The sequence below is a fragment of the Plecotus auritus genome (assembly GCF_963455305.1).
Source record: "Plecotus auritus genome assembly, chromosome: 9".
Lineage (NCBI taxonomy): Eukaryota > Metazoa > Chordata > Mammalia > Chiroptera > Vespertilionidae > Plecotus > Plecotus auritus.
The window spans coordinates 19,225,907-19,239,418 of NC_137783.1; the positions used below are offsets into that span (position 1 = coordinate 19,225,907).

The 13,512-nt window shown below is 35.9% G+C and overlaps 1 protein-coding gene across 7 annotated transcripts in view; it reads right to left on the reverse strand.

The window, feature by feature from the left end:
• BTRC (beta-transducin repeat containing E3 ubiquitin protein ligase) overlaps window positions 1-13,512 on the reverse strand; it is a 249,341-nt gene that overhangs the window by 72,326 nt on the left and 163,503 nt on the right. For 4 of the 7 annotated variants that reach the window (XM_080642266.1, XM_080642265.1, XM_080642269.1 and 1 more), the window contains one exon: window positions 6,943-7,020. The exons of the other annotated variants lie outside the window; for them this stretch is intronic. In XM_080642266.1, the coding sequence (XP_080498392.1) occupies window positions 6,943-7,020 (78 nt within the window). The remainder of the gene's footprint in view (window positions 1-6,942; window positions 7,021-13,512) is intronic. 7 annotated transcript variants of the gene reach the window in all.

A 13,512-nucleotide genomic window follows, 5' to 3' on the forward strand; every position in this document is an offset into this window, starting at 1 on the left:
CCAGTTAATTAATAAAAATATTATGCTATATTTTGGGGGTGGGAGTAACAGCAGGTAGAAAACTGATTTGTTTTCCTATAAAATTCCTTTTCCCCTTAGAAATGAGTATACCACACTCAGGGGAACATTAGATAGATTCAGGAAATCTATTCTAGGTTTTTAGAAGTTTCCAGAATAAGGCTATATATATGGGTTTTTATTTTCTAGACATTCCATCTGTAAAATGGGTATATGACCTTGTTTAGCTCCCAAGTTACATAGATTAGTAAAGTAAAACAGTCCTTAGATCACTTTGGCATAAGAAGGCTAAAAAATCAATATTTTACACTCACTATTTTACTATTGTAAGACTCCCTCCAGGCTATAATTAAACTAGTGAGTGTAATAGCCACAAGCAAGATAGGTTCTGTCCCCATGCAACATTTGAAAAGGTAGCTTCACCGCTGAACCAGAGGCAGAGGGTTTTGCGCTGGAGTACTTTAATATGTTTTTGTATTGCATATAAGGCACATGAGCGTAAACCAGTAAGATGCCTTGCTGAAAACTACCTTTGTGAAAGCAGGCTGTAATTCTGAACAAGTTTTCAATTTTCAGACTGCTGCTAGGGTAAAACATTTTAAAGAGTTTAATTTTTTACAATGGATTCAATGACATAGGATTATCTAACAAAGTAATGGCTAATCAATAGAAGGTTTAGTTGTCAGGTGAAACATATAACACACTAAAAGGGATTGATTGCCAGACTTCTCCTTATTTACTAGAAGGTATATATTTAAAATGACACAAACTTGTTACTAGGCTGCATTCTTTTAACCTTGCAAAAAGCTGCTTAAGAAATCTGTTCAGCAGCCCTATAGCAAAACAAGATATAGTATAATGAAAATGGCTAGTGATTGGGGGGTGGGAAGAGGGAGACAGGGACTATCAGATATATGGTAACATCAAATCAAGTCCCCAGCAAGAATATGGGTCAGAAAAGGCAAACTGCAAAGCGACATCTAAGAAAGCTGGAATTAGGCTTTAAATATGTCACACAGATCTACTGAATCTCATCCAATAGATGCAAAGCTGTATCTGATCTCATTCCATGTTGCTCTTAGGGCAGATTTTTAAGGGTTTATACAACTGGGCACAATAGGCTACCCTCTCACCCCATTTTCTTTTCTTTTTAATGGTACATCCAGATTTAGCACTGAACACAAAATGAATTGGACCCATATGAACTTCAATCAGCATATAAGCTGTTTCCTTTATAATTTATTCACAATATCTCAAGTCTCTATATGAAAATACAATTTTTATGGTCATTGCAACCCAGGAGTTCAATAATATTTTTTCTACTAAGTCACTGATTACATAATTTATCAAAGCATGATTACACTGAAATAAAACAAAACACCAACCCCCTATATAGTTTTCCTTCCTCAAAGTAATTTTAAGAAAGCTGATTATTAAATTGCTGCTTTTTAAAGAAGGATTTTTGGAGCTCGACACAAATTGCCAAACCATATTTTTAAAAAAAAAAAAAAAAAGTTATTAGACTCTGAAGGATTCAGCTGAAGTGGGAAGTTAAATAAACAAATCACTTCATCAGACTTGGAAAGATCACTTTTGTCTTACTTAAGAGACCTACATTAATTACCTTTAAGGTCTTTTACATGAACTGTTTAAAATAAATACAATTGATTTATTTATTTCAAATGAGGTGCTTCTTCCAAAGTATTAAATAATGTCTACAAATGCAAAAGCATTTTTATAAATAGGTAATTAAAACAGATGACTAAAATTAAGTCAAGCTGCAAAACATTACCCAGGATGCACTGTGATTTTTTTTTAATAAACATCTCAGGCAATTTTTTCCCATCCAAAGCCCAAAGCACCTCAGGAAAAAAACACACCAAAAAAACAAAACAAAACAAAACAAAAAAACGGAGGTAGGAAGTTTCACAGGGGAAAAAAACACATATATAATGAAATAATGCCAAACCCCAAACTAAAGTATTTACAAGATAGTCCCTTAAGCATAGTTTGTCACATTACAATTACACCTTGCCTACTGCCAAGTCAAATGCTTACTATTGCCACTAGGGGGAGAAATGTCTTAACACAAAGCAACTGGCAGATAGAGAATGGGTTTTCTTGAGCAATTATCAGAACAAAGCTCCCTTGGCTGTGTGTACCTTCTAATTACTCAACACAATTAAAATGACTAACCTAAAACAAATAGAAAAAAACCCCTGCCTGCCTGATATCAGGGACTTCATTAAACCTTTCCCTCATCAATCAAATCAGAAAGAAGGGAATGAAATAATATACAAGCATTACAGAGCTATTAAAGGAAGTAAATCGGTGAGTTTGTTTTTAAAGAAAGAAAAGAAGTGGCTCTCTTGAAAAAAGAAATGTCATGGTATTCACCCATCTGGATGCTGCTTGAAAACAAATTGTCCTCTAAAGAGCAGAAATACAGTATGTTTTCTCTCAGTTCACTGGCTTATGAATTACTTTTTGTTGTTGTTGTTGTTGTTTTGTTAATACACAGTATAATGTCATTTTCTGTGTCAGTGATGTACTTTATCCTCCTATTCATCCAACTGTATAAAGGCGCTATGCCAATCACTCCCATGCTTATGCTGGATGTTTTCACTTTAAGTTCTTCACTGCTTTTTTTGCGGGATCTCCTCCAAGGTAATGTTTAGAACATAGTAATTTGGGGAGGGGGGATGTGATAGGCAAGGAAAACAGCTACTTACTCCTTTTAAAGACTTATGTAGTTCCTTTGATAAGGCCCAGTCATTAACAGAAGATGACAACAGAGTCATTTTTCTTTTAGCTGACAATTGTGACATTTTTCCAACAGTGTGCAAGGTGTTGAAAACCTGGCAGCTGTTACCTCCTGGGATGAAGATACTTTTTTATCCTCCCTTGACAGTTTAACTCAGTGGGTCAGCACCTTTAAAGACTGCAAAGTATCCTTGAAGAGGATGGAAGCTTGAATTACTGCTCCCTCCCTAATCAATGTAAACCCTCACTGCAGGTGAAGTCTCCATCTATAGAGGTGCATGGGGGAGGAAAATGTAATGCCCTGAGCCAGATGGTTTTTATCTTGTTTTGAAAGAATAAAGGAACAAGCTAACAAGGGAGACAGCTACTTTGTTAGCTTCTTGGCCTCTCTCATGGCTTTGCATCCCCAGGGTTCCAGCTACACAAGAGAAAGAATACAGAAAAACATAAACACTTAAAGAAATATAACTAGAGGGCTGGCATCATGCTGCTTTCAAAGCATTGAGAGAGCTCTACTCAATGCTTTATTTATCACTGCCCACGTTCTCAGGATGGTAAGTGGACACATACACAAAGGGAATGGGGGATGGGGAAGGATTAGACAGAGGTCACAATTTACTCAATTACAAGAAAGGCAGGGCTGACAGATCCTATTAGCACCAATGTGAAGCAAAGAAGGAGTTGCATGTTGTAAGGCTACATTTTAAAAAAGTAATGAGCACTTTCATGTATCCTCCCAGGCCTTTGCCCTTGTTTGCAGATATGAATAAAAGCTATAAAAACAGTTGCTATGGTTTCCTTGGCTTCACATTTTAGGAATAAAAGTGGAAAAAAAATTGTAGCTACTTTGTACATCCTTTAAGTAAAAGTTCACACTTTACTTAGTGCCAAGAGGTAAGATTATTCTGAAACTTAGAAAATTAAAAGGATACATTGCTTCTCTCCGCCTCACACATCTCTCTCCCCAACTCTGCTGCCTTCTGATGTTGGAAATGAAATGGAAAAGCAGGTACAAAAAATGACTGAGTGGTGCAGGAAGCAGTGTCTCCTGACTTTCTCCTTCAATATTTTCTTTTTCTGCTAATGTCTTTTGTCAGGTTTTGGAATTATGATTATGGTGGCCTCATAACCAAGCCAGGAAGTGTTCTATTCTTCTCTATATTTTGAAAGATTTGTAAAAGATTGGTATTATTTATTCCTTAAATGTTTGATAGAATTCACCAGTGAAACCATATGGGCCTTTTGATAGTTAATTAAATTTCTTTCATAGACATGGGGCTATTCCAATTTTGTTTCACCTTGTGTTGGTTTCAGCAAATTGTATTTTTTAAGGAATTTGCCCATTTCATCTAAGTTGCCAAATTTTTGGTGTAAAGTTGTTTATTCCATTATTCTTTTAATGTCTGTAAGATCTGTAATAACCCCTTTTTCAGCTCCTACAATAATAACTCCAGATTAACACATAGTGATCATATCATATCAACAATGGTAAAATCGTACTTTAGAATAATATGTGTAAACTATAAAATTAGTTTAAAATGTTACTAAACTTGTTAGAATGTAACTGAGCATTTTAAAATCAATGGTGAAAGAGTTCCTGAAATCCCATTAACAATATCTGCAAAAGAATTTCACATTAAGGGACTGGCGTACAAGCAAATCCTACTTACATCAATACTCTGTAAGAGGCAGCCTTAGCTCCTTTTATCTACATAATTTTACTAACGCAGGAGTGGGGGTAACACAAGCAAATGACACCTTATTGTCATATGCAATAGAGAAAAGAGAGTTTAAACAGCTTATATAGTATGGCCTATATTTTAAAAAATCAACAGTGGGGTAATCAAGTTCAGGGCAGTCTTGGACAGCTGCCCTGTGACCCACTTCTATTGACCCCTGATATTCATCACTCTTCCCTAAGATTGAGAGGGCAAGCTCCTAGGGAGTGACCACCACAATAGACAGACACAAGCCAACAGTAATCTGGTTCGAGCAAAAAACCAGATGGCACTGCAATAAATTTACAAATCTGCATTCATGGGGCTGTTAAAACACCCAGGAGCTAAAAGACTCCGAGGGCCCCAGGAGGATCTCCTACTTCCCTGTTTCTAAAGGCCATTTCTCTTTCCAAGAACACTGAGTTCATGCTCTTCACAAAGAGAATGGAGATAAAACCCTTTACAAAGAAAGGGGGTGGGGAGAGCCTCATGACCTAAATAATCTCCAGAGCTTGAACCTCAACACTGACAGTATCAGAAAAATCATTTTGGAGCACTAGGAGGGAGAAAAAGACAAAAATGGCTAAATTAAAGTGGAGTGAACCTGCTAAAAAGCAATGAAAACAAAACATTACATTTCTTTCAAATATTGCACACAACAGATCTTGCAAGTAGAAAATGATTTAATAACGTATGCATTTATTTTTAAAATGAATAGATTAGTCCCATGTGTGACCTGCTGGTCCATCTGTATGTGCTGGACTTAATAGGCACGATTCTCTCTCTTGCTTCAGTTTGAAGTATGAGAGAGATAAATTTAGTTTAATTTTCAACAGATCAGCCTATCCATTTTCCAAATGGACCATCTGGATCAGCCTATTAAAATTAATTTATAACTTTGCAGAGTGAAAATTCGTTTGTTAGCTTAAATAAAGTTGCCAAAACTTTCTGTCATGTCATTGTTTGCTGACAGTTGTTTATCTCCAAATTTATCTTATTCAATATTGCTCTAAATATTGAATATTGTTATTTATTTACATTTACAGATCAGGTGCTAAATAAAGGTGTAACATACAGCAAATAAAAAATGAGTGTCACAGTTTCAAGTACCTTTCCCCTAAATTAACACTGTATACAAACTGGAGTCAGAGGGCAGAAATAGAAACATTTTGACAACAGAGATCTGGGTTTCAAATCACTGATCCTATGTCTTTAAGCCTCCATTTTCTTTATCAATCAATAAGAAATCATAACTAACAACTTTACAGGATTATTATGAGGATTAAATGAAATAAGTATGAGGTTCATGGTGGTTACTCAACAAATATTAGATTTCCTTTTTCCTAGAATAATGCCATAAATGCAAGTAAATTAAAGTTATTCTTACTAGACTTCTGGTGATCATGTTGTCCAATGTTATATTAAAAATGAATAGATGGGGTAATTTTTCAATTAAAAAATACAAAAAAAGATGTCACATGTCAAAAAAAAAAATAAATGAATAGGTGTTATACCTATTCTCTGACAACACTGTAAGAATTTGTTTTTGTTGCCATTGGGAGATTGAAGTTGTTAGAAGTTGCTGCTACAGGCAGTTGAGAAGAACAAATACTTTTGACCAAATTTTTTTAACATTTTAATTTTTTTTAAAAAGCACTATGGAATTGAACTTTCAAAAAACTTTCAATGTGTTATATGTGGAGAGTGTGAGGACAGTGGTGAGTAAAAAAGTTTTTTAAAGTTGTCATCAATAATGGCCTTTATGTCTAGGAAAGGCAAACAAATATTGATCAGATTAGAAGGAGCTAACTCACTATAGTCAGATTCCCTTCTGATTATTAATTTTTTTAATGTATGGAGAATCTTAAAGGGGGAAATAAGGTTTAAAGGCAACTATTCTGCTATCTGCACTTAAGAAGCATTTCAAGTTATTTTTCCTAAAAAAGAAACCTTTCCTTTGATTTTGTTTTCACTACTGGTAAGCAATTGTATTCCTAAGATATATACTATATAGTTTTAATCGTCACCTGAGGATATATTTATTGGTTTTACAAAGAGAAGGGAGAGGGGGAGGAAGAGGAATAGGGAAAGAGAGAGAGGGAGAGGGTGAGAGACAGAGAGAGACAGAGAGAGGGAGAAACATTGATGTGAGAGAGAAACATTGACTGGCTGCCTCCTATATGAACCCTGGCCCAGAATGGAACCTGCAGTCTTCTTGGTGTATGGGATGACACACCTACCAACAGAGCTACACAGTTGGGATATCTAGGATATTTTTAAAGGTTGGGAAAACAATGTTACCTGATTGAAATCGGTGGCTATAGCCACACCAACTTCAAAGTACTCTTAATTTAAGCTCCCATGCTTAATGAATGGCAAATTAAGGGTTTCCTGTCTTTTGTTTAGTTGTTGACAACCTTTTAAGTAAGACTGAATTTCATACCTGTCTAAGTGAATTCTTCTCTGGTATTATCTTCCTAGGGGGTTCGCCATTATTACAGTCTTCTCTCTCTGAGGAATTCTGCGAAAGAAAGTAAGCTTTAATTCACTTCTCATTATCTTCAATCTTATTCTGTGGGAGTAAACTAAATTACATTTCTAATCCTGTAAACTAGGTACCATGTATACTTATGCATTTGTTTATTTGAAGATTTATATACATTCAGACATACACTTATGTAAAGGAAAACATATGCCCATGTATATAAATATGTATGTTGGGGTCTAGGTGGAAAGTATTTTATATATATTTAAGCACTGCCCAGCAGATCATATTCATTAGAAGTCTGGTTTATTGCTCTTTGAAAATGCAGGTTGACACTGGGCACAAGAAAACTCCAGTCTACACTTAGCTCACAAAAACTTAAACCATCACTATTAACTTCATTTGTAAATAGTTTTAAACTATAGTAAAATGTTTGGTAGGTACAAGTTCTCAAAGTCTGGACCCTAAAAAGTAGTTCTTTCTCTTCCTTCTCTTCTCAGATTTGATTTTCTTTATTAAAAATAGCATAGTGCTTAGCTCAAAACAATTTAACTAGTAGTTTAGGATCAGAGTCCATTCTTAATGAATGGCAAATGAAGGGTTTCCTTAAATAGCAGCTAGAAGACCCTAAAATGTCAAAGAAATTTTTAAATACTTAAAAAGAGGGGGGTAAAAGACAGTTCACTTGATAGCAAGTTTAGAATTTTAAGTATCAACAGCGTGAAAAACAATCCATGGAAAAAATATTTGCAAATAAAAATCTGATAAAGGATCAATATCCTGAATATATAGAGAAACTGTAAAACTCACCAACAATAACAAACAATCCAATTAAAAAATAGGCAAAGGACTTGAATAGACATTTCCCTAAAAAAGATATACAAATGGCCAAAAAGCACATGAAAAGATGTTCAACATCACTAATCATTTTGGAAATGCAAATCAAAACTACAAGGAAATATCGCCTCACAAAACTACAAGGCTACTATCAAACAAAGAAAAACAGAATGGTGAGGATGTTGAGAAATTGGAACTCTTACGCACTGTTGGTATATAAAATGGTACTTTTTTGGAAACATACTGCTATGGAAAACAGTATGGTGGTTCCTCAAAAAATTAAAAGTAGAGTAACCAAATGATCCAACAATTCTATTTTTGGGGTATATATACCCTAAAAAACTGAAAACAGAGTCTTGAAGAGATATTTGTACATCCATGTTCATAGCAGCATTATTCACAATAGCTAAAATATGGAAGCAATCCAAATATCCATGGATGGATGAAGAGATAAGCAAAATGTGGTATACATACATGATAGAATAGTATTCAGCCTTAACAAGGAAGGAGATTCTGACACATACTATAACATGGATGAACCTTGAGAACATTATGCTACACCAGTCACAAAAAAGATAAATATTGTATGATTAGACTTATATGAGATACTTAGAATAGTCAAAATCATAGAGACAAAAAGTAGAATGGTGGTTGCCAGGGACTGGGAGAAGGGGTGAATAGACAGTTATTATTTAATTATAAAAAATTTCAATTTTACAAAATAAAAAAGTTATGAAGATGTATGGGTACCAGAAGCCAATTCCAGCATGTCAGAATTGCAAGAGTTTTATCGAAAGGTTGATGGAACTTGGAGACTCAACAAGGGCTGAGTCACATGTTATTGCCTGTTGGAATGGCTAAAGGCATTTCCCCAAACCTGAAAAGGATGATTGCTTGCTGCCAGACAGCTCAGGGCATCTTAATCTACATGTTATTGCCTCCTACTGGCCAAACACCTGAACAGCCGCAGGCAATTCCCCAATCTGACAATGGATTCTGTACCTAACCCTACCCTTTGAAGTGTATATCTCCACCTTGCCTTAGGACAAATTGTGTTAATAAAAAGCAAGGGGTCCTGAGACAAGGAGAACTTGGTTTCTTCAGCCAAGCTCCTCTACCCCTCCAAATGCCTTTCAAAATTATGTTTCGTCTCTGGATTATTTAATTTATGCACAGCCCCTTCTCCAGGTTTCCTGAACCCTTCTAGATGCCGGATCAAGACTCCCGCGTTATATGGGGGTAATGAATGTATTCAATACCAATGAACCATACATTTAAATGTGGTTAAGAAGGTAAATTTTATATATTATGTGTATTTTACCACAATAAAAAATAATTGAAAAAAATCTGGTAATCAACATATATAAACCACTATCTGTAAGGCAAAATATAGAAAATCCAAACAGATAGATATTATTTGGGTTCTATTTTCCACAATTACATTTGTAATGATAATATTTTAAAATCAGCAGTTGGGCCTGGCCGGTGTGGCTCAGTGGTTGAGCATCTACCTATGAACCAGGAGGTCACAGTTCAATTCCTGGTCAGGGCACATGCCTGGATTGCAGGCTCAATCCCCAGTAAGGGGCATAGAGGAGGCAGCCGATCAGTGATTCTCTCTCATCATTGATGCTTCTATCTCTTTCTCCCTCTTCCTTCCTCTCTGAAATCAATAAAAATAGATTAAAAAAAAAGAAAATTTATAGTTGATATATTTGTTATATTAGATATATTCATCACATTCTAAGTGGTGTGTGACTTTATTTTTAGATCCATAAATTCTTTCCTACACACGAGTTTACCTGAAAATTTTCATACAGGTATGAAATCATTAGTACAATATAGGATCATAGCTGTATTTTAAACTTAGATATTAGTTACACGTTTTTAGTTTGTATCAAATATCATATTTTTAAAGACATTAAAGGATAAATAGCATATACATATATGTGTGTGTGTGTGTGTGTGTGTGTGTGTGTGTGTATGTGTATATATATATGATCATTTAAAGGCCCTTGCACCTCTTTGGCTAATATCTGTGGGTGCTTCATGCACTACCGTTAGTTGGCTTGATAGGCCAATACTGATCCTTTGTACACTGTTGGAACTAAGGTGTTCCTTTTGGACAAAAATCTCTTGTGAGGTTTAACTTGATATTTATATTTGTGATGGTCACTTTAAGGTAAAGGTCCCTAAAATTAAGACAAAGAAGAAAAAACATGCTATGGTACAAACGAGGGACAGATAATAACCAAAGAGTTCTAAGTGCTTTTCTCCCCATTTTGAAAAAAGGACTATCTACCAAAAAAATGAGGAAGAGATATAGTTAATGACTATTACGCATACCAAATAAGGAAACTAGCAATATATACCATTATAAGAGAATCAAAGAAGGGCAAAGGTCAATTTGTATAAAGGCATACCTAGTCTTATTACAAAATGAAGGCAAGACACTCCACCAGCAAAAGATTATGGCTTGTTTTACGGAGATACTCACTATTATGGTAGCCTGGAATCAAATCCGCAATATGTTTGAAGTATGCCTATACTCACTTTACTGCGACGGCCTGGAATTGAACCTGCAATATCTCCAAGTATGCCTGTATTAAACTCTTTTTTTTAAAAGTATAGATCACTGTTTTAAATACTAAAATTAAATGTCTTATATAATAAAAACTTAAGCCAGTATTCAATTATAACTGTATTCAATTAAGCCAGTATTCAATTATAACTGTATTCAATTAAGCCAGTATTCAATTATAAACTTATAATTTACAAGTAACTATTCCCTAGATCATGAAGTTGTACCTTTCTTTAAATAAAATACCTTTTCAGATAATCAAAACCTGTTTAATTCAATGTAAGAGCCCATATTTCAAAATGAATTATATTTTGTTAAAATGTCATTATAATAAACTTGGAAGCCTAATTACTTTTTGGTGGAAGTTTGTTATACTAAAGATATTATAAATCACATTTTTACTCTATAGGTGCTTGGGAATGAAACAAAATTGATGGTAAACTCCCTATACTAAATTACACATTAAAAAATAGTGATCTGGCCCTGGCCAGTATGACTTAGTAGATAGAGCATCAGCCTTTGGACTGAAGGGTCCCGGTTCAATTCCGGTCAAGGGCACGTGCATGTACCTAGTTGCAGGCTCGGTCTGATTCACGGTAGGGGCGGGTGTGGGAGGCAATCAACTGATGTCTCTCACATTGATGTTCTCTCTCCCCCTTCCACTCTCTCTAAAAATCAATGGAAAAATATCCTCGGGTGAGTATTAAAAAATAAAAATAACAATAAAAATAGTGATTTGAACCCTTTTAGGATGAATAGTAACTATCTAGCCATATGCCCAATTTTCTTCTTCCTGACCCTCTATTTTATCTGATTTAGAAGGGGAACTATTGAGTGGGTATTATGAGAACATCTAAGGTATGAAAAGGTGAAGGGAGCTTCAAGGATAATTACTGCCTGAGAACAGAACACACAGGAGCTTCTTTCCCATCAGGGCAAAGATTTCATTTATACATATGTTGGCAAAAAGGATAATTTCTTAAAAACAAACATTGTTATAGCTAGTTCTTTTTGGATAGACTGACCCAACATTTTCTACCCTGGACCATCCATCATGAGGAAACAAATCAATACAAAAATTCAACTATGCTGTTATATAAAATAGACGTAGTGACATTTAACAGTCATGGTATCCAGAGCAAGATTAAGATACCCTCTCAATAGTGAAGAGGAGAGCCAGAACGCCAGTGAATAAGAGATGAAAAGCTGTACAGTCTTGAGGGTGTTGGTATACATGAAATGGCCATGTATGCCTAAGTGGTCACCTCTGGTTCTCAAAGCTTGTGCACTCTCCAACATCACCCGGAAGAGCTCAGCAGCACAGTTATTCCTTGTATATTTAACTATGATGCATCCTAATAAGCAATGTTCACAACTGCCCTGGGTCATCAAGCTAAATTATGTTCAATAAGTTCTATTTAAGGGTAACTAATTAATGCAAGCAAGACTCATCACACAAATTAGCAGGTGAAAGACAACAGTATAGTTACATAATGCCAAAATATTTTTCCAGAAGATACTTAATGATTACAAAAGTAAAAGCAGTAACCACACAGTGAAGAGATCTGGAAGATACCACATCTTGATATGACGTACTGAGAACACATTGCCATATGAGATAACCGTGCCAAAAACACACAACCTCAATATGATCATGAGAAAACATCAGACAAAACCAAATTGAGGGAAAAACTATAAAGTCTGTACTTAACAAAAAATGCCAAGGTCATTAATTCAAAGAAAGACTAAGGAAGGGTTGGTTTCAAGTTAAAGGAAACTAAAGAGACATGACAACTGAATGCAACTTGTGATCTGAGATTATTTTGGGGGGCTGAAACAAAATTGATGGTAAACTCTTCTATACTGAATTATACAGTGAAAAACAGTGATCTGAGCTAACAGGGTGAGTAGTAACCATTTAGCCGATATCCACAATTTTATTTCTCCTCACCTTCTATTTTATTTTGACGCATAACTTCTGAGCAGGTATCCTATATAATAAAAGCCTAATATGCTAAGTGTCCGGTCGTCTGTTCAACCAATCAAAGTGTAATATGCTAATGCACAGAGGCCTGTGCACGAAATTTGTGCACGGGGGGAGGGAGGTGGTGTTCCTCAGCCCAACCTGCACCCTCTCCAATCCGGGAGCCCTCGGGGAATTTCCAACTGCCAGTTGGACATCCCTCTAGTAATCTGGGACCTCTGGCTCCTAACCACTCATCTGCCTGCCTGCCCTAACCACTCTGCCTGCCTGATTCCCCTAACTGCCCTCCCCTGCCGACCTGGTCACCCCTATTAACTTTTTTTTTTTTTAAATCTTATCCCCTTCACACACAATTGTATTTGACTTTCTTATTGGCTTCTCCCTCACACAATTTTTCTCTCTTCTTTATGTAACACTGTTTCCTACTGACTCATCATTTATAAACTTTCCTTTTCTCCTTATTTCCTACTTCTGTTCCATCATCCTTCTTCCCATCTTTCTCCTACCCTCCCTCCCTGCCCACATTCCTTCTTTCCTTTATCTTTACTCCTGCCCTCCTTCCCCTTTTCCTTCCTTCTCACCTTAATTTTTTTCTTCACTTCCTCCCTCAGACCTGCTTTGCCCCCTCTGCCATTTCTTCCTTCTTCCCATTCTCCTTTTAAGCTCTACTGGCTCCCCTTTAAAACTTTTCTTCCCTCCCTCTTTCTCTCTCATCCTACCTTTCCCATACATTCTTCTCTATTTACTTTCACTGTTTTAATATCTATCTATCTGCCTAATTATCACTATCATTTATCTTTTTTCTTTTCTGACTCCTACTTTCAAAATCTGTCCCCAGTACAAAACTATACTTGATTTTCATTATAACTCTTACAGTTCTCTCATACATTCTCTTTCCTTCTTTAACTCTGCTCTCTACTGACTCCTTTATAAAGTTCTTCCCTCCCTTCTTCCCTTCTTCCCCACCCTCCCGCCTCCTCCCTCACTCTTTTACTCTTTTTACAGGGTAATTAAAAATTCTGTGCTTTTAGTCCTGTCTTAGTACTGACTTCTTTCCTCTCTGGGACCTATAGCCGCCTCTGTTTGGGCACTCGGGCCCCTCTTGCACCGGCTTTGAGGGACCGAG